The sequence below is a fragment of the Miniopterus schreibersii genome (assembly GCF_964146895.1).
Source record: "Miniopterus schreibersii genome assembly, chromosome: 15".
NCBI lineage: Eukaryota > Metazoa > Chordata > Mammalia > Chiroptera > Miniopteridae > Miniopterus > Miniopterus schreibersii.
The window spans coordinates 30,171,553-30,197,374 of NC_138115.1; the positions used below are offsets into that span (position 1 = coordinate 30,171,553).

A 25,822-nucleotide genomic window follows, 5' to 3' on the forward strand; every position below is an offset into this window, starting at 1 on the left:
AAAACCACCACCTGCTTTCTGATGGGGGAGGGTGACTTGTCCAGGGCCTTTCAGCTTTACCGTCCACCCTGCTGGCTCCTGAGACAGCAAGCGTGGGAGCGAGCGTGTCCATGGATGTACACATGGGGGGTGGTCTTGGCATGACCGAGAGAGTGAATATGGTACTTGACGTGTCTTTGTAAACAGCTGGCACAAAGTGTCCAGACAGACACTATGTGAAGTGTTGGGACCAGGGGACGGGCTGGACAAAGGGTTGGGGGCGAGTGCTGAGAGTCAGGCAGTCTTGTGTGGGACCCAGGAGAGTCCTTGGTGGTCTGTGACTTGGGTGGTGCTGGGCTGGGGTCAGGCCGCTCAGAGGAGTCCCAGGAGAGGAGGTTCACAAAGGATACTCAGAATGTCGGCTGGTGCTGAGGGGCCAGGGAGGACTCCCCCACCAAGAACAAGGCTGGGAGGCTGCGAAAGGCTGAACAGTCCACATGGACTGCAAGCAAGGTTTATTTGGGGACTATTTAGTCAACTGCCAGACATTTATTGAGCACCGACTGTGTGCAGGTGCTGTGCTAAGTACTAAGGACAAACTTAGAGGAGTCTTGAGAGTTTACCAAGAGTTGGTTCTGTTCATTTCCCAGCAGACTTGCAGAAACCCAGTTCTGGGGTACACCATGGGGCCTAAGAGGAATGAAGCATGGTCCATGCCCGGGAGAACTCCCTGACCTCAGGCAGACACAAAACAGCTTGCAGAGGGCAGTGGTAGCTGCCTGGGAGGGGCCCCTGCCTCGTTACCAATCCCAGCCTAATCCTAACTCCCACATGCCCACCACCAGGGGTCCTGAAGCCCGATCCTTGCGCACCCCCACCCCAGGGAGTCTCTAAACTCCCAGAAAATGCGTGTGCATTCCCTGTTCCCATGAAAGTTTCTCCTTAAGGACCAGCAGCCCCTGTGCGAGCCCGAGTGTCTGTCTGACAGGGGAGTTCAGAGCTCAGTCTCTCTGAGCTGTGACCCTGCTCTCCCGCACTGCCACCTGTAGTTCACAACCAAGGGTGCGCAGAAGGTCTTCAGCCCTTGCCTGACTCGTTCATTCTCTGGGGGCCCCTGTGCTTTATGGCAGAGGAACCCAAGCTTAGCAACTTCTCTGCTTCACATTGAGGGCTGTCACCAGCTTACCTAGGCACCAGCTACAGTTTCCTCTGTACAGACCAGACCACTGAGGCTTGGAGAGGGTACCTGTGATGCTTCAGGTTGGGATCCCTCTAGGTGGTGTCCTCCCCACGCCCAGGCCCTGCTCTGCTGCTTTCCTCACAGCCCCCGCCCCTTCCAGGGGAAGACTTCCCTCCGAAGGCAGGCCACGTGTGCTCTGCTCCTTTATGAAGGGAGTGGTTTCCAAAACCAACTGTAGAGTTTCCTGAAAGCCGCTCCAGCTGCCCCCCCAACTTCAAGGGCTCAGCAGGGCCCTGTCCAGCAAGCGCTGAGCCATCACTTCCCCGGTAACGGCAACCGCAACGGCAACGACCTGTGCTGACCCTGGCCTCAGGGGTCTTCCTCTCCTCATGGGGAGAATGCTGGGAGGAGGCTGTGAGGAAAGCCCCAGCCCTTCTGTGAATCATCCTGAGAAAAGTGGACACTCCTGTGTGGCCCACTCAGCGCTGCGCTGTGACCACCTTTGCCTTCAGCAGGGCCTTGGTACTGGAAAGAATGTGTCTTGGCTCCTGGGTCTTGCAGGAGGCAAAGGCCAGCACATTCCCGGGCTCAGCCCTTCCGCCTCCCAGCAGACAGAGGCCTGGGTCTCCTCCTGAGCTGTGCAGGGAGCTGGCAGGGTGTGGGGACCAGCAGCCTTCTCTCTGCCAGGCAAAGTTCCTGGTCTGCTTGGTCTCTCTTGGAGCTGCTGAGTGGGAAGAGACCTGGGAGCCTCCCTCCTCAAGGGTGCCGCTGGGCCCCATACCACCGCCAGCTCCCAATGCCTCGATGCCAGCCATTGAACTGGCTGGTGAAAGAGCCTATTTCTCTGCTAGTGGAAAAGACACACAGTTCTTGGTCCTGCCGCCCTCTCTGAACATCCCAAGTCACCCTGCCTGGTCTCCCCTCGAGGCACATAGGCCTTCTCTGTCCTTCACAGCCTCTCCCACCTCTCTCCTCATGCCTTCCTCTTGCCAATTCCTGCCCCAGCTCTCTCCTCACTTCCCTGGGAAGCCTTCATGCACCCAGGATGGCTGGTCCCTGTGTCACGTGCCCTGCCCTTTTTTCCTCCAGAGTGCTTTTCATGGTCATGGTTACCAACCTGAGACTGATCCATCAACTGCCCCTCTCTAACCACAGGAAGGCTAGGACAGTGCCTATTGCTGGTGTGCCAGGCCAAACCCAGTAGGAGCTGCTCACCTGTGTTACTGGGAAGTGGAAGGTTCTAGCAAGATTGGGGTTTCCAGAAGGCACTGCAGTGAGGCCCTGCTCATACTCGGGGTGGGAGGAGGCATGCATGACCCAGAGAAGGTCGTGTGGGAGGGGGCAGGGCAGGGCGCAATGTGGGGCTCACACTGAGAGGGCTGGCTAGCCCAAACGGGACAAAACATCTTAGAAATTTGCCGGGAGAGGAGAGACCTGTGAAGGGGGTGTCAGTGCCCTGGCGGGGGGCAGCCAAAGGTAGATTCCAGTCCTTCGTGCAGTGCCCCGAGGGTCTCTGCCTTACAATAGAACTTCTTCCTTGCGGGGAGATGGCAGTGGATTCAGAGGCAGTGGGTTCAAATCTGCTTCCACTTTCTCTCTGGAGACCCACTTTCCTCACCTGTAAAGTGAGGACGACAAGACCTAACTGATGGGATGATTGGGAGGTCAGCTGAGGAAACACTCTCAGAGGGCGAATCAAATGTCATTTTGCTTTTATCTTCTCTACAGAATCTCAGGCCAGAGGGGAGGGCCAGGAGAAGGGGGCCCTCCTGACCGTGGACAGCCGCCATCTCTGTCTGGGCAATTGTCCTCCAACTGATGGTAAAAGACTGCAAACCCTGCTCCTCTGACTCGTGGCTCTGGGAAGAAAGCAGAAGCAGGTGCCCGCTAGCTTGGCAGAGGTGGGCAAGTCCTGGTCCCTTCCCGCCCTGCTGCTCACAAGCGCTCACCTAGCCCTCTCCTGAGACCCCGCATGGGGCATGGGGCATGGGGCATGGGGCATGGGGCATGGGGCACGGGGCATGGGGCATGGGGCATGGGGCACGGGGCATGGGGCATGGGGCAAACACACACAGATGGACCGACACGGCTCTGCCCTCTGCAGGTTCACTTTCCAGGGCCCAGGGAGGCCTGAAGAGAAGCGGACTGGGGAGCAAGGGTGCGTGTTCTCAACAGCTGAGTGCGGGGCGCTGCAGCTGGCCGCGGGGCTGCCGAGCTGCGTCCGGGATAAGAGCTCGCTCATCAAGCAGGCCTCCGGGCTGAGCTGTGCCCTCTGAAATCCATACACTCAGTGCACCACGGACCGTGATCCTACTGGAGACGGGGTCTTTAAGGAGGATCTACTCCCCATACGGCTGGGGCCTTGTAGGAAGAGGGATTCGAGACACAGGCACATCCAGAGGGAAGACGATAAAGCCAGGAGAGGCCTCGGAAGAAACCAACCTCGCCACCTTATGTCGGGTTTCTAGTCTCCAGAATTGCGAGAAGATAAATTTCTGTTGTTTCAGCCCAGCCTGTGGTGCTTTGTTAGAGCAGCCCCTGGAAGCTAATGCGGTGGGTCTGAATGGATTCAGTGAGCGTTAGCAAGCCCAGAGAACCGAGCTGCTCTGCTCCTCTCCCACCCAGAACCCCCCTCCCCCTCTCATGTACACACGGGCCCCAGACATCAGTGCCCAGTGCCCCCTGCTTTCACCCCCTACCTCCCCGGGACTTGGGGACGTTTGGTTAGGTCTCTCAGCCTGAAAGTAGCTCACGAGGAGTCCTGCTGGCCCCTTAGGGAACATCTTTGGGCAGAGACTTGCAGGAAGACACTCTGTTGAGGTCCATGAAAAGGGGGTTTCTGGAAGGGTTTTGGTCACATGGATTGAGATGGAAAATGCAGTTTCTGCTGGGCTTTGTTCCTTTGGCAGTCAGAGGAGAGAAATCTGTATTCTCTGGAAAGGGCCCGGCAAACTCCCAGGGCCCTGTGCCCAAACCCCCTCTTCCCTCCGGTGCTCTGGAGGCCTGTCTGGGCACACTGGGCTGTCGAGGTGAGAGAGCTGTTTGTGTCAGGTGCTTGCCTGAGCCACTGTGACTCAGGTCATCCCTCTGAGAGCTCAGGCCTCCAGAAGCTGCCAGGGATGTCCTCACTTCTCCTCTCAGAGATCATGTCCATGGAGACAGCTCATTTCCAGACCCTCCTTCCTTGTACTGGGCTTACTTAGTCATGAGATACACTGGGATCTGCTCCCCTCTCCCAGAATCACCCAACCTTGTCCCCCATTCAGGCCCCCGTGCCCCTTAGCTGCTTTGGTCAGTAATACAGGCTAATGGTCAGGGCAATGAGACCCACATATCAACGTTGTGACTATTGACCCTTGTGGAAGAATTTCCAAGTCAGATGCTGGGGTAGAAACCTTGGTAGAAAATCTTATTTCTCTCATCTGCAGAGTAAGGGGGAGAAAAGAAACAAAACAAAGTCACCCACATACACTCCCCTTTAAAATCTAGGCCTGCTTGGCATAGGTGGGGATGTGTCACCCTGCCGTAGTGTTTGGAGGCCATCTCCTCACTTGACTTGCTCCTAACTTAGGAAAGGGGAGCTTTCTTAGCACACACCCCATGCCAGTGCACCCTGGGGCCCACGAGGAGAGGGGTCCAAATTCCAGCCCCACAGCTTTGCTCCCAACTGCCTTCTGCATTGAAGGAGACTGAAGGGCAGCTGCTTTTGGGCAGCTCAGGGGACAAGCTCCAAAGAGACTGTTTTGTCAAAGCACTGGCTCCATGGTAGCTGCTGGGTGCAGGGTCTCAGATCCAGGGGGAGCCTGTGTGTCACTGGACCGTGTTCAGAATTCAGACTGTAGCTTTGGGTGTGAATATTCAGTCCAGGTCAAGCACTTTCAATGAAAGGTTTTGGACTTTGCTCTTTCCTTCATGCTTCTTCATAAATACGGTTGTTTTCTAACAGAAGCTGGACAACATGCAGATGTCAAGGTCTGTGACCTCTAATATAGTTGTGCAAAGGATCAAGTTGAAATGGGCTTTTCCTGACAGATCCAAGAACAGATTAGTAGCCCTTGCTCATGGGTGTTATGGGGCTGAGTGACCTTGAGACCCCCTCTGTTCTTCTGGCAGCAGGAAAGGCTCCTGGGAAGGGAGATGACCAGGAGCTGGTCCAGGTCCCCGCATGTCTCAGGAGTCCCCCGAGGCCTCTCAGTGCAGACAGCCTGGGCAGCCCAGGCTAGGAGGTCCCAGAGAAGGGAGCCCCATCTCCTGTAGATCTGCCGGTATTTGCAGCCAGAGTTCACTGGAACCCACTCCCAGGGAATTTCCTTCTTATTTCCTTCTTCGCTTATAGCGAAGGCAAATAACCAACTAGGAATGTAGTCCAAATAGCTGTTTAGGGAGTTTCCTCGTTGACACCACACATCAGCTCTCCACACTCCCTGATGTCCCAGGAATCAGAAAATCCTGACTAATTTTGTAAAAATCCAATTATGCTTACTAGATGAGTCTTACAAAGTTGGGAAAATGAGAAATATGTCCAGCAAAGATTTCCAATAACAGCAGTTGGAACCACACTGGACAATCTGTGGTCAGTAGAGTGTCTGCCCCACCCCCAGAGGCACCTATATTGACCAACTACGGTCGCTGTCCCAACCACAGCTGTCTGTCCCACCCAAGGCAGCTGCTCACTGATAGAAAAGATAGGAGCTAGGCATGCAGGTCCAGTTTGGTCAGTGCTGGGAATTTCCTTCTCATTTCCTTCAGAGTGGATCCACGCTGGCTGGAAGAGAGAGAGGGAGAGAGACTGCAGAGGTGTGGGGAAGTCATCGTGAGAGACTGGCCAATCCAGGTGGAAGCCCCACATGCCAGCTTGTAGGAGCAACAGGGTGGGTTTCACCTTGGTAGGGCAGTTTTCCTGGGCTACCTTTATACTGATGCGTTGGGCTCCTGACAACTTGGGATGGCATCCCAGCCCTGCACTACTAACTATAAGGCTTTGTGCAAGTCACAAACGTCTCTAAGCCTCAACATCCTCCTCTCAAAAGGACAGTGATGAGAACCTATTCCACAGGCTGCTGAGCGTCTCATGATAACGCACACAGAGCACCTGGCACCATGCCTGGGACCCAGGCAGGGCAAGCCCTCAATAAATGCTCACTATCATCATTATTAGGGCTGCCTTAGTATTAAACCCAAACCCAAGCACTGACTGCAGGTCACTGCTGGGGTCCTGCCCATGTATCTCTGTCTGTCTGTCCTTCCTTTCTTCCTTTCCAATGAACAGCCATCACTGCACTAACTCGAGTGTGTCTGTGTTGCTTGCATCTTGGAAGAGCCTCTTTAACATTGGAAATACGAAGAACTGTATTGATGTGCTGGAGCCCAGGTGGTTAGGATGTCCGGATCCTCCAGCACTCTGTGTGTCAAACACATGGGAAAAGCAGCTGGCCGGGGATGGCCTAGCCTCTGAAGGGCTGGGTCTCAGTGCCCGTTGGGTCAGTGCAAACCATGAAATGTGGTTATGGGCACTGCCCCGCTCGTGGAGAGAGAGGCTGTGGAGGCCACTTCAAGACTGGAGTGGAAGGAGGGAGCCGGTGTCCCGGCCATCAAAACGAGGAACGGCAGCACCCCAGGGCCTGATGTCCATCAGCAGTGAGGCCATAAATCTGTGTGTGTGTGTGTGTGTGTGTGTGATCTGGACATGAGTGTGGACATGCGTGCTTGTGCCAGGATGGTGTGTGTGAGGGCGGGCTGAATGGATGGGGTGTGTGCACAGTCTTGTACCTGGGAGAGCTGTGATGGGGTGTCTCGAGCGTGCGTACCTGAGGATGGGTGATGTGCACAGGTGTGAGTGTGGTCCTGTGTGCACAGGGCCACGTGTGCCCAAGCATGTGTGAGACTCTGTATGTGGCTGGTGGGTGAAGACACAAGCCTTTGCCTCCAGGGACTCGGCTGGCCTAGTGCTGACTGGGGTGGGGTGGCCCACTGGTCACCTGGCTGACACGCCTGTAATGACAACCTCTATGGGGCTCACTGTCCCAGGAGCCAGACCATTCAGGACAGAAAAGGAGGAATGAAGAAGTCCCAAAGGTTTCTGAGTATTTTCATTTCAAAGGACACACAGTGACCTTTGCCTCTGTCGCTGGGGCTTGCTGCTGCTTCTTTGTCCCTTCCCCCAGGGGCCAGTTTCACTTTTGTTCCAGTTGTTTTTACTTTCAAATTCCCTTGATTAAACACCGAGAAAGGTGAGGCAGCGGTGGGGTGACGTGCAGCGTCCTCTCAGGTGCCTTAGTGAAGGCCTCGGCCAAGAGCCACCCTGTATGGAGACAGCAGGCTCAGGAGCCGCCTTGGGTGGATATCTGGCTGTCATGAGCCAGCCCGGCCGACCCCGTGAGGGAGGCTGTGACTTCCCAGGGCACACAGAACTGTGGCTCTCGGGGCCTCCGCACTGGTGCTGAGAAAACAGCGCCCGAGAGGAGGCGTTTGTCCAAAGTAACACTGAGACTGGCGCCAGAGCTGGGACCGGATCCAGCTGCCAGGCCCAGTGTTGGTGGAGGACATCTGGCTGATTGGCCAACAGCAGGTAAAGGTGGGAGCTGACAGTCTGTGCCAGAAAGCATGGCTCCCAACACTTTTGTCTACCCATGTGACATTTGGGACATACTTATTACTGAAAAATATTTGTGGTTTATTGGAAATTCACATGAAATGGGGTGGGCATCCAGTATTTTTTCTGGCAACCCTAACCTGGAGCCTACATCCCCTGGTGTGTGCTGTCCGGTGTCAGAGGCTCTGCAAGTAACTTGTCACTAGTAGTAAAGAATTTAGGCTTGTCAATGATGGAATAATGCCTCTTTCTTGGATTCTAGAAAGTCCATACAGTCTCTGGCCAATCTTATCGATGCCCAGGCCCTCAGTGTCCTGGAGGTCACGTCAGTGCATTAGCTTATGTGGCAGTTACCAGCTGCATAGTGCTCCAGGCTTTATACTTTCAGTTTCTTTTGCTTTTCTTTCTCTTCTTTGCTTATTGTTATGGACTGAATGTGTGTGTCCACCCCAAATTCATATGTTGAAACGTAACTCCCAAGGGGATGGTATTTGGAAGTGGTCATGAGGGTGGAACCCTCATGAATGGTATTAGTGCCCTTCTACGGGACCCCAGACAGCTCTCTCACCCCTTCTACCAATGAGGCCATGGCAAGAAGGCAGCTGTCTATGAACCAGGAAGCAGGTTTTTACCAGATGCCAAATCAGCTGGTGCCTTGGTCTTGGATTTTCAGCCTCCAGAACAGTGAGAAATAAATTTCTGTTGTTTATATGCCACCCAGGCTGTGGTATTTTGTTATAGCATCCCAAATGGACCAAGACATTCATGAATACATCCTTAGCAAGGAAGAAGCAAGCCTGATGAAGGCAATTTGGCAGGAGCACCCACCTTGACATTGAACACAGATGAGGATGATGCTGTGAACATCTTTGTGAGTGATTCCCACATAAGAGCAGAGCTGGACTTCAGTGTGACAATATCCAGGTTAATGACACCATCATACAGGTCTGTAAAGTAAATAATAAATAAGGTTTCTTCATTCTCAGTCTTCAATAGCACTTTGAAGCCTTATTTATAACTTGTGGATTGGAGATATGCAAACAAAATCAATGTTTATTGCAAAATATTCCATATTTGAAAACTTAGATTAATCCTATTCATTTATCCTGTAAAGGGTCACATTTTAAGCTGATTTGTTTACTCATCTGCTTGTGAAATGCTTTGGGACAACTGTTCCAAATATGATGTCTGTGGCACGCTCTGCTCCGTTTTCCTGCACAGTGTTTTGGGGATGTGTCAACACCTCGGTCTGTCCTGGGAGGGGGTCATAGATTGAATTTCTGCCTGCTCCCCAACTTGGAGCATGTCTGCAGCCACATTTCCCTTGACACTAGCCTTGGCTGAAATCAATGGCAGGCTGGCTCACAAACCTGCTAGAACGTCATGTTTCTTCTTGTCGTGGTTTCCCTAAAGATGCCAGGTCACGAGCTGGGTCAGGTGTTGCCAACGCTAGTGAGAAGAGGGGAGCTGCACTGCCTTTTATTCGTGCAGGCAATGGGCCAAAACAGGAGGGCCACGGGCAGATCCGAGCCTTGGTAGACTGGACAGAAAGACTTCCTGCTGGCTCTGCCCTCAGGAACTCTGCTCCAAGAAGTCACTTTGGCATTTTAGCCCAGAAAGGGAAACCTGGGGCTGTGACTTGGGGCCACGTGGCCCAGATGGGCAGCACTGCCCAACCCCATCTAGCATGAGCTGTGCCCTGCCTGGCTGGACAGGGGGGACAACAGTCATCTACTAGAAAAACACATGGGGATCCTTCATGGACAGGGACCTGGGACAACATTGCCCAAAGAAAGGAGGGGTAGTTGGCATAATTTTAAGTACACAAACAGTAGCATTTTTCTAAATGGTTATGAATTTTTTTCAAATTTATTCAAAACTAGAAAAATGAGACACCAGACGCCACAATAATCATTTATTATATGATCGAGCCTGCAACCGAGGTACATGCCCTTGGCTGGAATTGAACACAGGACCCTTCAGTCTTCAGGCTGACGCTCTAACCACTGAGCCAAACCTGCTAGGGCTATTTAGTTATTTTAAGTAAGATGGCTTCATCTGCCCAGATAGCCCGCAACTTCCTTAAGGGAAGGGCCTGTGCTACATTGGTGTGGATCTGGCCTGAGAGCCTGGTCAACAAGGTGAACCAGACATGAAAAGAAGCAGAGCTGCGAGTGGATCTTTCTAACTCTTGGCTCCACAAGGCAGGTTTGTTTTACATATTGGTGACTAAATCAATTCTTTTTTTAAAAAAAATCTTTCATCTGCCTTTTATGGACCCCTGGCCCCCACCCATTGCCCCTTTTTGTTCTCTAGTCTTCCTTTGAGGCCCCAGATCTCCTAGGAACTGAGGGCACCACTTGATGGGACATCTACAAGGGGAGTGACCCCCCTCACAGGAATCAGATGCCTGTGAGCCTTAAGTCTCCAGAGAAGGGGGGGCAGCCCTTACATCCAGGTGACCAGCCATCAGAGGGTGGGGTGGAGCCGATGGAGGGGAGCGCTGGGTCGCCTGAGTGGGCAGGGAGCCCGTGTCCACGGCCTGGGAAGTTCATTTGTGAGTCGCTGAGTGAGCACTCCATTGTTCCCGAGCCGCCAGCTGCAGGCTGGAAGACGATTTGTTGTTTTGCCCCATCTGAGAACTTTAAAAGGGGAAGGATTAAAAGAAACAGGAAAAACTCAGTTTAGATAAGAGTAGCCAGGAACACATTAGGTCTTCTGGAATGCACAGATTATCCTGGAATAAATGCATTCATTTATTCAACAAATATTTGTCAAGCATCTTTTTTTTTTTTTAACCCTCACCCAAGGATATGTTTTTACTGGTTTTAGAGATAGAGGAAGGGAGAGAAAGAGAGAGAAACATTGATGTGAGAGAGAAACATCGATCGGTTGCCTCCCATACACACCCTGACCAGGATCGAACCCACTACCTAGGTGTGTGCCCCGATGGGAAGCAAACCTCAACCTTTCGGTGTCCAGGATGATGCTCCAACCAATGGAGCCACCAGTCAGGGCGCTGAGCATCTTTTGAGTGCCAAGCAATGATTCATTACTGCTCCCTGGGCTTTATGAAAGTGTGGCTATTTTGAATGGTTGAATCAGACCTGGGTCTGGCTAAGGAAGTGAGTACCGTTTTATTACAGTATTTACCAAAGAAAATATCAAGTATTTTTAGACTCCGTCCAAAGAAATTCAACCCCTGCCCCGGCAGCCTCATGCGTTCATGAACACACACGCGTCAGATCTCCGAGAATGAGCCCCTTCTTCCTGTGCAGATACCATCAGCCCTCGCAGGCTGTGGGAAACAGGGCAGACGTTTGGCAGGGAGCTCGTTTATTTAGTCCCTCAAGCAGGCAGAGGGCAGAGAGGCAGGAGCCGGGAGGCTCTGAGGCTCTGCCCCTGGGGACCGGTGCTGGCCTCACCATTCAGGTTGTCCTCACGTTACTACATCAGCAAATGTGTTCGCTCCGTTTCCTCTCCAGGGCTGGTTTGTGCCCCATGTGGATACTCTGTTTGACTCTCAGCCCCCAAATGTGGGTGTTGGGGAGGGAGCTCAGGGGTGCTAGAGGAAACTGAGAAAGTATTCCCAATGTGATTGGTAACATTTTTAGGCCTTTGCAGAAGAATGGCTATGTCCTTTTAAAACACCCATGGATAGGGCATAGAGAAAATGCAACAGTCAGAAAGGAACGCCTTGAGTCTAACCTGGGAGCAGGCGGAGCACCCTCTGATGGCATCGCTGCCAGCCACCTGCGCCTCGCACACCGTAATGATCATTAATACCTATTTACTGCTCTCTGGCCATAGAAACAATGACCAAGAGTGAGTTGGAAAATGAGCCAAGAGTGAGTCCAGGCACAGGAACAAGCCAATGTCAAGGGATGTGCCATTGTCACTGAGCCACAGTAGAGATCCAAAACCAGCCCTGCAGCTCAGGTGAGAGTGTTCATGTTTGTAGGAGCCTGCTGAGCACTTGCCTCTAAAACAGTGCTCCTCAAGGTGTGGCCACCAGGCCAGCAGCAGCCTCACCTGGGAGTTTACTGGAAACACAAAGTCTCAGCCCCAGGCCAGACCAAGTGCCTGAGATGCTCCAGGGCAGGGCCCCAGGGATCTGTTTCCAATGACACCCATATGTGAAAACCACCCCTCTACAAGGACACCTCCCATAACCCCCTCCCCACCCCCCATCACCTTCCCCACCACAGCCTGCACCAGGACTGTATTGTCACATGTACACTACACGTGAGAACAGAAGATCCCAAAGTTCAGCCAGTGACCCGAAGCGCTGGACTCCCAGGGCGCTGATGCTGCCCATTGGCCTCTCTCTTTACCAACGTTCACTAAAGCTCCTCGGTGGTGAGAAAAGCCAAGCGGCAGAGGTGACTGGACCCTCAGATGTGCTCCCACAGAGACCACGTGGGCCAGCCTTTCATATGACCCGGGACAGTCTCTCAGGGACGGATGGAGGAAGGAGGGCTTCGCAAGGTATGCCAAGGCCAGGGAAGAGACAGGTGCCTGCTTGTAGTGAGATCAGTGACGCTAGCTACGCAGCTAAATCTCCCATAATTGGCACATGAGCTACATAGGATTCGAGGTGTTCAGACACACCAAAGGGGGGGAGAAGCAGCTGGAGGAGAGGAGGCTCTGACGGCTTCCACCCTCTTCCACCAGCAGCGTCTAAATGCCCCCTCCCCTCCACTGGAGCAAAGCTTTTGCACAAAGAAAGAATGGCCAAGACTCGCACCCCACACAGTCTGTGGAAGTTTGCAAGGGCATGAAAACGTGGGCCTTGCTGACTCGGGGGGGAATGGGAACTTGAAACGGACAGAAGAAGTTTTAAAAAGACAGAAGTGGAGAGGAGTGATTGAGGGTAGCGTGAGGTACAGAGCGGGGGCCATGTGGTCACGTAATGCTCATGGCGGGGACATCACATCTGCGCAGTGAGGCTTTCCACTCCTGACACCGGAGCCTGGCTCCAGAGAATGAGTCACCTTAGTCTGGGATGCACAGTGCCAGGATCATTACCGCCGCTGTTTCCCACTATTGTGGCTGCTTGGCTGTGAGGAGTGGGGGAAACGTCTGGCAAGACTGAGCTTTCTGCCTTGGAGTTGCTGGTGGGAAACAGGAGGGGAAGGATGCGGCTCAGGGAGGAAGAGGGAAGCACTCGGCTCAGTTCCAGGCATCTGTGGGCTGGCAGGTGAGGCCAGGAGGCCCGAGTCACAGAAAGTTGGCGTGAGCCCCTGGCGGCAGCAGGTGGGCACAAAGGTTGCTGAGTGGGATGGGGAGGATCACAGCACAGGAGCATTGGTGTCGCATTGGTGTCGGAGGGGCGTGTGGAGCACGCTGGTGCTGTGCGGGTTCTCACACCTGAACGTGCATCAGAGACAGCGCGGTGCCCAGAAGCAGCCGAGTGTGGGCAGGAGGGGCCGGAGGGTGGTGTGTAGACTGAGGGAGAGAGAGGGAGGGAGAGAGGGAGGGAGGGAGGGAGGGAGAGAGGGAGCGCCCCCGGGGAAGAGCAGGGCTTTGGCGGAGCGCCCACCACGATCTGAACCCGGGTGTCCAGGGCATATCAAAAAGGCCCTTGGTGAGCTTGTCAAGGGCAGTTCCACTGCGCTGGTGAAATCTCTGAGCCAGTGTGCAGTGGTCTGAGCTGAGAATGGTAAGTGAAAAAAGCAGGGACAATCTCAGGAAGTTCGACCATAAAAGAGTACAAAAAACAGAACAGTGGCAAGAGGAAGCTGGGGGAAGAGTCGCTCTGTTATTACCGCGGGGAAACGTGCAAACGTACGTAAGCAGACTTGCCTGAGGAAGGGGTTGGAAACAGAAAGAAAAAGAGTTGAAGATGCCTGGGAGAGGGTGGAAGTTTGAAGGAGCAAATGACTGCCCCCAAAAGCGAAAGGGAGGGACCTGGAGCACAGCCCAAGGGGTTGGTCACTCTCAGATGAGAAGAGGGACAGCCCTTCCACGGGGTTCTCTGGGTTCCAAGTGGAAAGGAAGTGGAAATAGGTGGGGACGGGCAGATGGGAGAATTGAAGGCATTAAAGCACTGTGCGCGTCTGTGACGCGAGGTTGGAACGAGGCCAGAGCAGCAGGTGGGCGGGCCAGAGGCGGAGCGGCTCCGGCCCCAGGAGGAGGCGGCTAGTGTGGGCACGGGTGACCGATGTGGACGGGAGGTAAAGGTCTCCAAAGGGGAGGAGGTCAAGGACTGAGGGTGTGGGGACAGGAGGGTGATCATGTGGTGTGGGTGGAGGCAGAGGGGAAAAACTCGGGGTCAGAGCAACAGCCTTAAAGAATGGGGAGCGGGGCTGGAGAGGGTGGATCACAGAAATGACGAAGGGGCCGAGGGGGGCTGGGCTGGATGGCTGAGCCTCACAAGAGGTGGGGCTCAAGGAGCAGAGGCATGGAAGGGTCCTTAGGAACCCAGGAGAAAGCCCACCCCCGCCCAGCCACTGCCTGGTCCAGGGTGTAAAAGGAGCAGCTCTGCTCAGGGGGCACAAGGAGTGGGCCTCAAGTGCTGCCATTTCCAGCTGAGATGCTGGTGGAGGGAGCAGAGGGGACAGAGGCTGAGGAGGTGGGGGGTGGGGACAAGACCCAGGGCTCAGGGTAGGCTGGGAGGGGCTAGAAGGCACTAGGCAGCTGGAGCAGTGGGTCTGGGAGGAAGCACAGAGTGGCCTGGGGGTGGAGGAGGCAGAGGGTCTGGATCTAGGGTTGAGCTTGAGCCATGTCCCCGACCAGGGTGGGTGTCTGGCTGCTGGACTGGCTGGGCACAGGCTGGAACCACAGGGGCCCAGAGGCTTGGCAGGGCTCACTGATGCCCTGCAGGCCCCGAGGCTAGGAAGGAGGCAGGGGCAGAGGGGCCCCACCCTGTGCCCTGAGTTATGCTGGGCATACCCTGAAATGAAGCCCTGGTTGGCCATGTTCTCCTGTTGCCCTGGATGCCCTCTTCCCTCCTTCTGCCTGGATAAGACCCCGCCTCTGAATGCAGGTCCCACCCTCTCGCAAGCATTTCATCCTCATATATAGTTTCGTATATATAGTACTCAAATAAAATTTGTCGGTGTTTTCTAATTATACACCAATCAAAGATGTATCACATATGTCTTATGTGGGTGTTGCTGTATCAATATATTACGCATATTATAAATACATAAAAATAAAAATTAAAAATTATAAGACAGCCCTGGCTGATGTGGCTCAGTTGGTTGGAGCATTGTCCTGTCCACCAAAAGGTGGCGGGTTCAATTCCCAATCAGGGCACATACCTAGGTTGCGGGTTTGATCCTGGTTTGGGCATGTACAGGAGGCAATCCATCGATGTTTGTCTCTCACATCCATGTTTCTCTCTCTCTCTCATTCAAATCAATAAGCATGTTCCCAGGTGAAGTTTAAAAAAATTATGAGACAGAAAATAGCTATAAGTAGAAGTGGAGATGTATTCTGCTCATGCCCTCGGGATGGTCCTGTGCCCAGGGTAGGCGTGCTCCCTTTTGAGACTGCTGAGGTGTGTCGTGCGCTGCCGGATATGCTGGTGTCTCATTTTTCCTCCCTGTCTCCTCTGTGAACAAGCATCAGGTCATGTGCACACCAGGTGCTCAGTAAATACTTGTGAAAGGGACAAATAAACAAGTCACCCAAGAATGTTTGCCAATAGAAGCAGCATCCCAGCATGGCCAATGGCTAGGTCTTTGGAATCAGATGGGTTGTAGTTCAAGTTCCAGCTCTGCCCCTCACTGGCCCTACGACCGAGGGCAAGTTCTCAGGCTCCCTGAACCTCAGTTTTCCCCCCAGTGAAAGGGGCACAGTGACTGGAGCTCCCACAGGCTGTTGTGAGGATGGAGCACGCAGCACAGGGACTGTGTTCTCAGTGAGGGGACCCCCCAAGGAGCAGCAGCGGGTCAGGTTATCCATGGCAGTGCTCCAAGTTGGACAGGAGAGCTCCAAGTAGAGGAGCCCTCGCATGAGAGTCCAAGGTGAATATGAACTTCAGCAGAGTTTAAGGCAGGGCTGGACCAAGAGCAGCTTCCCTGACACCCATCCAGCCAAGGGACCAATTTGGTTTCAATTCTGAAAATGCTACTTATGGCCCGGCTGGGCGTGGCTCAGCAGTTGAGCATCGACCTAGGATCCAGGCGATCAGGGTTCGATTCCCGGTCAGGGCACATGCCCGGGTTGCGGGCTAGGCAGCCAATCAATGACTCTCTCATCATTGATGTTTCTATCTCTCTCTCTCTCCCTCCTTTCCTCTCTCTGAAATCAATAAAGATATGTTTAAAAAAGAGAAAAAAAAAAGAAAATGCTACTTATGGAAAATTGTTATGTGACCAAGTGATTTCTTCCTTCTCTTGTTTTATACCACGTTTATAATATTTGCTTCATTATAAAGCAATATTTATCATAAAAATTAGAAAAATATTGAAAAATGAGGTTTTAAAAAACCCTCGTATTCCCATCATGGAAAGATCATCTTTATTAATAGTTTGGCATATTTTCTCATTAAAAAAATTCTATGCATCAGCTTTTTGAAAAATATAGTTACAAATATTTTATGTTTGTGTAATCCATAAATCTGTCCGATTTTTTATTTGACTTCATGACATAACCGTTTTCGTCATTATTACAGATTCGTCATGAGTATGATTTTTAGTGGCTATGTACACCCCGAGAGCTGTTTCTCCGCATGTTTTCAGAGCCCTTTGAAGCCCAGCCGTCTCCCCATGGTGCTGGGCAGTCCTGCCTCTGCGCTTGTGTCCTCAAGGCCTGACCCCAGCAGAAAGGCAGAAGCAGCAACTCCATACGTGTCCCCCAGCACAGGGACAAGGTTTGTGTTCCCAAGACCTGGGTGCCAGGCCACACTCACCTCTCACAGGATGGGTAAGCCCCTGACCTCCTAACCTTAATTTGCCTTCTTTGAAATGAGGGTAGTAACAACCCAGACCCCCTTGTATGGCAGCTACGAGGTTCAGGGAGATCCCGGCTATGAGGCCACTCTGGGAACTGCCTGGTGCTGACCCAACCTTGGTTTATTGGATTCTTCGAAACTGTGATGCCAGCAACAGGATGACATCCAGCTCAATAAAACTCGAAACATAAAAAGAACCTATTGGCTCACAGAATTGCGAAGTCCAGGTGCAGAGGCCCAATGGGACCCAGCGCCTGAAGGACTTGGTCACAGGTCTCCGCCCCACATTCCTGCTTCTTCAGTGGCCAAATCCTGGGGCAGATTCTCCCTTGAATGCTCCAGACCCAACCCTGAGGAAGGTGCCCACACTGCTGGCAGCACTGGGAGAGAGCACCCTGTCCTGACTGCTGCAACAAAGGGCTCCTGAGTGACCTGGCTCCATGCCTTCCCATCTTGGTGACATCAGCCGACCTGGCCTCAACACCTAAGAGTGAGGGCATGGTACCCGAAAGGAAGGTCAGGTGCTTTCACCTGCAATGGGACAGACTCAGGGAGGGGCCAACAGCAGATGTCCATTTTATGGACATCTAATACTGGGGCAAAAGGGAGGTTCTCAGAGCAGGTGAAGCCAGGTGCACCTGGGCACTACAGTCTCTGCACATCGGTGTAAGAAAGGTTCTGTCTCCCCAGCCTCAGCCTCCTCTCCTGCTGGCGTCACAGGGAAAGCCTTGAATACTCTCTCTCTGAATCTGAATCTGCACCAGTGGGGCCACGCCCCCAGGTGCTCCCTCCCTGTGACCCATGAACTGGGAGGAGGCCTGACTCCCAGTAACCTCGTCAGGTGACTCACTGCACAGTGAACACAACCCAGGGTGTGTTAGGGACCCCAAGCCCAGGGCCCCATAGAAGGTCATAGGCCCCAAAGTTTGCAGCTGAGAAAGCAGAGTTGATGGAACTTCCTGGGTGAGCCAGCAGGGAGGCGCGGGGGGGTGGGGGGGTGATGACAAAGGGGGAGAACAGAGCTGCAGAATAAATAGGTCATTATCAGAGTAATCATTGGCTGCTGGTCTGGTCTGGGAGCTGGGTAGGTCCCAGCATCCTCCCCCCCAACATTTATTCAATTGGGAAATAAAGTATAGGTGTCATAAACTCATCCCCCCCAGTCCCTCACACCTGAGGTGGGGAGAGGCAGGCCCTGACAGTGGAACCCCTAGTCTGTCTCCTGCCAGTGGCATCCTTCTATCTGCTCCTGTGTTTGCACTTGGTCCCTGCCCTGAAGGCTCACAATCCACTGATATGGGGTCAGTCCAAACAGCACAGGGAGGGTGTGTGCGCTGCAGGGCAGGCCACCCATTCCCTTTCCCGGAGTGAGAAACAGGCTTTGGAATACCCTTGGGAGCGAGGAGTGGGTGCTGAGAGTGCAAGGGAAAGAAAACAGAGAGCAGTGACCTTTCCAGTAAGTGAGGAGGCCGCAGACGTGGGCATATAAAGGGGGGGGGGGGTGACACACAAGACTGAGGAAAGAGGAGATTCCTTCCAGAAGCAAGGGGGGATGTCAGGTGGGAGTGGGAGCCCAGACCTAGATTCAGGACCAGGGAGAGGGTACAGGGCAGGAAACAGGTGCCCCAGAGTGATTATCAGAGTAATACAGGGTGTGGGGGAACTTTAGAAAACGAAAGAGATGCTCAAGCACCTCCCTCCTTAGGGCTCCAGTGAGCGAGCCCTGCTATGGGACAAGGTAAGGGAGAGGTGAGGGAGGGAGGGGCACCTCTGAGCAGGAAATGCCAAGAGGGCTTTAAGGAAGCCTGTCTGTGGTATGCGTGTCTGGGGGGGGGGGGGGTGTCCATGCCGCAGCCATGGACCTGGGCTCCCAGGGAAGAGGACTGTGCACACAGAGGGAAGGCCCTGGGAGGAGGTGGAATCCCAAAGGTACCCCCTGATCCGCAGCTCCATCCCCAACATTAGGGGAGGGTGGGGCTCCAGCTAAGCTTACTTTGGGATGGGTTCAGACTTGGCCCCTGCCTTCTGTGACCCCCATTGCACCCTTTATGCCTTCAACAACCTCTGGCCTGGGATGGCAGGTGACAGTCCTGCTGCCACCCCACCCCTCATTCCGCTTCCTTAGAGGGGGCTTGGATTAACTGTCTCCCAGGCTCTACTAAGCAGAAGCCTTTGGGGAGACGTTCTTATGGAAGAAGCAAGGCCTCCTAAGGAGAAAAGCAGGGAACAGCTGAGAAGGGAACAGGGGACCATGAGGAAGCACTGCTGAATTAGGAGAAAACAATTGTAATAATGCTGACCATTACTGAGGACTTGTGAGTCCAATTTGTTCCTCTCACAGTTCTAAGAGGCAACTGCTGCACAGAGAGGTAAAGCGACTTGCCGTTGATCACACAGCTGGTAACTTAGAGCAGGAAGAGAACAAGAGGATACCCTCCCCTTTTGGACCATGCAGTCCAATGCCTTGATTATACAGGTGAGGAATCCAGCTCTCTCCGGGAAGGTGCCTCCAACCTATGGTCCTAGGTGCTGAGTTCCTTCTCCAGAACTAGAGGTGGAAGACTGGGGTTTAGATCAAGGCAGCCACGCCCAGGGCATCCTTGGGTCAGCCCCTAGTTGGCAGTCTGAGCTCCAGGGCTTCTTCTGGGCTACAGGGGACAAGGAAGACTTCAGTGCCTGGGTGGGCTCTGCACCTGGAATAGTCATTCCATTCCCCTGGGGCACTGGTCTCCCCCTACAGGCATCAGGAGGGGTCACTGGTGAGGGAGAAGAGACCAAAGTGGTGAAAATTCAGCATAAGGAACAATTTTTTAATATCACAGGGAAAATTTTCTAGAGGCATTCAGATTACCCTGCTGGCAAAGAACTTTTTGCAAAAAGTTAACTATCGAGTCACTATTTGTTAAATATAGATGTTAGAGATATCTCCAACATTCAATACGAGCGGAGGTTTAAATAACTCCTGGTGGCCCACACAGCCACTAAGAGAGATGGTGACGAGCCACTCTCAACATGTAACAATGCTTATTGTAAAAAAAAAAAAAGTAGGACACAAGTGGTATACTGTGATTTTTCTAAGTAAAAACATGCTTATGGGAAAGAATTAGAAAAAATAGAAAATTTAGCAGCACTTAATAGTGGCATGGAATAATGAGGGAGCTGAGTATTCTCTCTCCCAGGAGAGTTAAAACACAGTTAAATCATTTTAGAAAGGGTATAATATAAAGATTAACAAAGTTGAAAAACAAGCATTGTGGCAAAGAGACAAAGCACTGATTTTCTGTTTACTTGGCAACATCCACATGACGGGATCCAGCAGGTCCCAGGCCCACACGTGGCCAAGGACAACAGCTTAGGTGCTCGCTGACTGTGTGTCCCGTGACCCCAGCAGGATCTGGAGGTGGAGGTGAAGCCCCAGCTCTCTAGGAGTGGCAGGTTATCTAGTAGGGTTGGTGACAAGCCAGCACAGGAGGACAGGCTTTGATAAGCACCCTTTGGGATGACCTAAGCTGGGCAGGCAGAGGACAGGGCCAGGCTGGGCTCCTCACCCACAGAAAAGAGGCTGCTGAGAAAGTAGCCATGGGAGAGGTGCAGGGCCAGGCCTGTTGGGAGTTCTTCGTTTCCTGCCCTCACTCACCAAAGCTGTGAGTGACCCGGAGCTGGAACAGAACAGCCACGCCTTGAGTAGTTTTTCCTGGAGGAAAATGGAAATCTCATCCCTGTGTGCCCTGCCCTGTGCCAAGCATTGCAGAGGGGTTGGGGTCCCAGGAGGCAGGATACCCTGGTGCTGCAGCACCCGTCCCCCCCTCACTGCATTTTCTCAGGGCAGGGAGCAGAGTCAGCCTGAAGGTGGGGCCCTGGGTCAAAGTGGAAGAGAGAAAGGTTGATGCTGCAGGCATGGAATGTGCACAGCAGAAAAGAGCAGGATTGAGAGTGGATTCAGAGCTGGATCCTGGAGGGCCCCAGGGGCCAGTGCTAAGACCCTCATTTAGGCGGAGTTCTCCAGGCCCAGGTTCCCAGGGGGCAGGGGTGGGCACCAAGGTGGACCTCAGACCCCTGAAGGGTCATCCTGTGGGTGGGGGTTGGACTTGGCCTGCCTGAGGCTGCGGCTCAGGCTGTGAATCAGGAGCCTCAGACCCTGAGACTCTGCACCTGGCTTCATAGGGCTTTGAATCCTGGCTCTGCACCTTACTACTTATGTGGCCTTGAGCAAGTTATTTTACCTCTGTGTGCCTCAGTTTCTCCAAATAGAAAATGGCACTAATAAAAGTAACCCACTTTCATTGGGTTGTTTTGAGGATTAAATGAACCAACATTGCACCAGTCCCAGGCACAGGCTGTCAACATTGTGTGTTTGTAAACATAAACTAGTGGCTAGGGCAGCCCACAAGGAGAGCAGACTGCCCCACCAGTGTCAGTGACAAAGCGGTGGAGCACTTGGCTGCACAGGTGCCCTCTACCTGGCAGCAGTAACAGTCACTGTGGAACCCCCCCCCCCATACCTGTTGGTGACATTCAAGTATTCAAATTGCCAAAGGACCTTCATCAGCTACTGCAGGAGTGGAGAGTGTGACCCATGGACTGATAAATACATCCAGGGGCCCATGACCAGCCACTAGCGGGGACAAGGCTGATAAAGAGAGTCAGAAGGAATGGACTTGGGAACCCAGGCAATGGGGGAATTGACAGAGACAACAAAGGCCTGGATGCCTCAGGACAATAAGGCCTTCCCCAGTCACTGGGTCTTTCTGGAATTCATTTCAGCTCAGTTCCATTTAGTAAAAATTTGAAGCAATAGGATATGCTGGGCCAAACAACAGACACAAAGAGAATTAACACAGAACCCTGGCCCCCAAGGAGCTCACAGCTGAGTTGAAGGAGAGAGAAAGGGTACTTACTACAGTCAGTACCGCCAACCACCATGGCAACAGAAGCCGCCAGCACTGACAACTCACTACAGTCCTGGGACATGGACAGTAATACCTTCACCTTAAAGAGAAGGCACTGAGGATCTGAGAGGTTAAGCAAGTCATCTAAGGTAACACAGCTGATGTGAAGGGCGGTCAGCATCTATGTCTGACTATAAGGTCTGTGCACTTAGCCACCACACGTATTGTCTCCTCTGTGACCTGAGATAATAAAGGCAGGAACAGTGTGCTAGGGACGAGCCGTCAGCCTGTTTATTCATCCATAAAATGGGGATAATGACCTCCAGTTTCCTGAGTGACAAGGGCTCACATGTGTAACAGGTCCGTACCACTGCAAGACATGTTTCTACTCTTGTTAAGGGGGCCCCAAAGAGGTAGTAACAGGAGCTGCTCTTGAAGGGTAGAAGCCAAGCAAGCACTCTGAGGCAGGCAGCACAGGCCGGGAACAGCATGAGCAGAAGCCCGGAGGAGTGAATGTGCCACTGGTCCAGAATGAGACCTGAGAAAGCTGGAGACGGTTTGGCAGAGAGGAGAGCCGAAGTTGCTCAGCTCCTCCCTCGCTTTCTCCTTCCCCTCTGCAGCCTCCGAAAGCTGCTGATGGCTTCTGGGTGTACTTCCTCCTTTCTGGTTCTTCCCCAACCCCCATAATCTGGCCTCTGCACTCATCACCCACTGGAAACACTCTTGCCATGGTCCTCAAAGCCAGCCTGTTGCCAGCCCAATGGTCATCCTCATGTCTCATCTTCCCTCCTCAGCAACCTAGAGGTTCTCCTTCTCTTTGAAACACCGCCCCTTGGCCGCTGTACTTCTCTCCACAGTGGACTCTTCCCTGTCTCCTTTGCTGGCTTCATGGCCTGTGCCACCCCTGGATGTTGCTGTGGCTGGTCCTGGATCTACTTCTTGTCAACACATGCTCACTGGGAGACTCATCCTTGCTCGAGGCTTACCCACTGCCTCTGTGTGGGATGTCCAACTTTCTTTCTCTAGCCCAGTGTCCACCTGAGCCCTTGACCCACATACACACCTGCCTGCTGGGGATCTTGACCTGCATGTACTCCAGGCAATCTGAACTCAAAATAAGCCCAGCATTTCCTTTGAAGATGATGATGGTCCTGATAGCAGGAGGAGGGCAAGGTTAATAGAGCAGGATGGATTGAGGGTTGGAGAAGTTGCCCCTGCCTAAGATTCGATCAGAGGACCTTGGCAAGGCTTCAGGGTTTGAGGAAGAATCTCCAGCCGTGGCAACCTGTGACCTTGGCCTTCTCTGTTCTCCGCTTGGTTTCACTTGTGAAATGAGGGTGCTGGAATAGACTTTTCCAAGGGCATAGTGCTCCAGTCTGGGCCTTGGAGTCAGACAAAGTTGGGTTCAGGTTCCAGCTCCATCATTTAGTAGCTGTGTGTCTTTCTTTTTTTTTTTTAATTGACCTCTCTCTAGCATTGTCGCCTATAAAATCCAGACTATAATAGTGTCTATAACTCTTGGGCTAATGCTGGAGTTCTGTGGAATTGCACATGTGGGTGTCCAGCAGAATGCCTGACACAATCCACCATGGGTTGTTGGCCCAGCTACCCCCTCTCCCCATCTTCCATGTAGTATTCCAAGCCAATCCAGCCGAGCCGACACTTCACAGCCCAGTGCCCGGCATGCTTTGAGTGCTCTGTGGTGGCAGTCGTCCTTGTGTCCCAAATTCTCTAAGAGGGCAGACTGGTGACCTGGAGTTTCATGCCTGCTCTGGCTCTGGAACTGGTGCAGGGCTCAGGAAAGCCTCTCCAGATGCCTTGTTCTCTGTGGGTGGGCGAAGTGGCCACAGTCCATCCACTGTCCAATAACTTTTCCTTCAGCACCGCATGCTGTTGTGTCCTGGGTCCTTGGACCACAGGACACAACAGCATGGTAGATAGGAGACAGGAGAAGCCCTAGGACACCAGACAGCCCAGGCCAGGCCAAGAAAGGCATCAGGCCTTGGTTAGAAACAAAAAAACCTATGTGATCCATCTGTCTTGTGGCCTTTGTTGTAGCCAGAGCTTCCTGGGTATTGATGGTGGGCTCATGCTTTTTCTGAGAGTAGGGTGGGCTTGCCAGGATTGGCTCTGCAGGGGACTACCCGAATTAGGGAGCTGGAAAAATACCTCCAGAAATGGATTCCTTACTGCAGCTGCTTTTAATAGAACTTTCTTATTTTTCTCTTGAAAAGCCTCACCTTTCTCTTGGCTGCAATGGGAACCCTAGTGGAAAAAAATCTTGCAGAAAAATAAAGCAGTTCTTCTATTCCAGCCCCAGGAAGGAGGTTAGTGGGGTGCATCTGTTTGTCCAGCCACCCCCTCTCCCCATCCTCCCCTCAGTACTCCAGGCCAACCCAGCCGAGCTGACACTTGACAGCGTCTGCAGTTTACCTTGGCTCAGGTCCAGAGAGTTCGGCCCAGCCCCGGCGGCCCCCACCTCTCCACCTTGTTACCAGCCCCCTCTCCAGCGCAAAGAACAGTTTAAACATAAATCAGTCCTTGACACAAACAGAACCTCAGCGAGTCTCAGAGCCATCACCGGAACTGAGCGTCCAGGTTTTCTTTGGCGAGTGCAAACAAGCAGAGACTGGCTCAGTAAATCTCCCGGAGCGCGGGGGCTCCCCTCTCCTCCAGAAACCCCAGCTCTCCTCCAACAGCCCTGGCTCCCTTTGGCCCCTCCAGAGCCCCTAGGTCCTTCTCCTGCCTTCTCCTGCCCCAGTAGCCCTACGGACCCCTTCCCTGATCCTCTTCAATATCCCGCCAGCGGGTTCCTGCTGCACCACCCCTGGCCCCCCAGCCTCCCAACCCCCCAACCCCCCAAGCCCCGGCGCCCCCACCCTCCTGCAGCCTTCGGGCCCCCTCCAGCAGCCACCTCCCTTCCCCCGGCCCGCCACGCCGCCACCCCCTCCAGGCCGGCGGCACCTCACCTAGAGGCGTTCAAGGCTCCGGGTCCAAGCCCAACTCCAGGAGCAGAGACTCATCCCGGCCGGGGACCAGGTCGAGCGCGACAGGCCGCCGCGTCACACCTGTCCGTGGGGGCGGTGGGGGAGGGGGGCCGGGGCTCGCCGCGCCGGTGCCTTTGAGTTGAAGAGGGAGGAGGGAGGGCGCGTTTCATCATCGGCGGCGCCGGCGGCGGCCACTTATAAAACTTCTGGGCGCGCACTCTCCCGATCAGTCCCCGCGCCGCGCGCCGCCTCTGGCCACCGCCGCACCGGCCCGCCGCCCGGCCCTCGCTATACCGGCCTCCCGCCCACGGCCCCGCCGCCGCCCTGACCCGGCCGGAGGGGACGCCGCCCAGCGCCGCTGCCGTCCTTCGGCCCGTGCCCGCCCCGTCGTTCGCCCGCCACCATGGGGCTCCTGCCCAAGCCCGGCGCGCGACAAGGCAGCGGCGCCTCCTCGGGCTCAGCCCGCCGCTGTCCCGGCTCTATCTTCAGCAACATTAAGGTGAGCGGAGAACCCAGGGCCGCCCGGGCCCGAGCCACGCCGGGTGCGTCTCTTTCGCGGAGCCCGGGAGGCTCTGGATGCGCCCGGGCTCCCTGCGCCGCCGAAGGTGCCGCGCTCCGGGGCGCATCCCGCGGACCTGGCGCGGCGGGCGGGGGGACGCCTGGACGGGCGGACGCGTGCTGGGTGTGTGCGCGGTGTGTGCGTGGTGTGTGTGCGTGGTGTGTGCGTGTGTGTGCGCGCGCGTGGTGTGTGTGTGTGTGTGTGTGTGTGTGTGTGTGTGTGTGCGCGCGCGCGCGCGTGGTGTGTGTGTGTGTGCGCGCGCGCGCGCTCGCTCACACGCCCTCATCAGTGTAAGAAACAGGACAAGGAAAGGACCTGCTTATCGGGACAACTCTCTTCGGATAGTCCTGGCACTGGCTCAGGGAGTGTTCTGTTCTTTGGGGAAAAACAAACCGCAAACAAACAAACATCCCCCGGGCACTTTTTCGATCTCCTGCAGGCAGTTACTTCCTTAAAGAGGTGCGCTTGGAGGTCTCCTGGCCTCGCCTCCTGCAGGGGAAGGCTGTGGTCCCTCTGCCCTGGAGATGAAAGACCAACTCCTCCGTGGCGGGTGGCATAAGGGATGCTCTCCTGCCCCAGGCTTTCCTCCTCCCCAAGAGCAGCAGCGTGGAGGCTCTGCTGCCTCCCGCCTGCGATGTTCAGGATTCCCCAGGCAGGGCTCTCAGTCCCCTGCACTGCGGCCAGCTTTCCAGGTCTGGATCTGGCCCCAGGACAGCAGCCGGTTCTCACCGTCT

At 54.0% G+C, this 25,822-nt stretch overlaps 1 protein-coding gene and 1 long non-coding RNA gene across 3 annotated transcripts in view; one reads left to right on the forward strand and one right to left on the reverse strand.

The window, feature by feature from the left end:
• Window positions 1-5,620: 5,620 nt before the first annotated feature.
• LOC308567961 lies at window positions 5,621-24,842 on the reverse strand. Of its 2 annotated transcripts, XR_014000417.1 has the most exons (4): window positions 24,512-24,821; window positions 10,204-10,393; window positions 8,580-8,698; window positions 5,621-5,924 (listed from the first exon to the last, which is right to left on the reverse strand). It is a non-coding gene; the product is annotated as an uncharacterized lncRNA (long non-coding RNA). The 2 variants fall into 2 exon arrangements; XR_014000418.1 differs by lacking the exon at window positions 5,621-5,924 and having other exon boundaries at window positions 7,814-8,698; window positions 24,512-24,842.
• Window positions 24,795-25,822, forward strand: part of SLCO2A1 (solute carrier organic anion transporter family member 2A1) — a 65,063-nt gene continuing 64,035 nt past the window's right edge. The window contains exon 1 of the mRNA XM_081160204.1: window positions 24,795-25,028. Coding sequence (XP_081016330.1) covers window positions 24,933-25,028 — 96 coding nt within the window. The 5' untranslated portion in view covers window positions 24,795-24,932. The remainder of the gene's footprint in view (window positions 25,029-25,822) is intronic.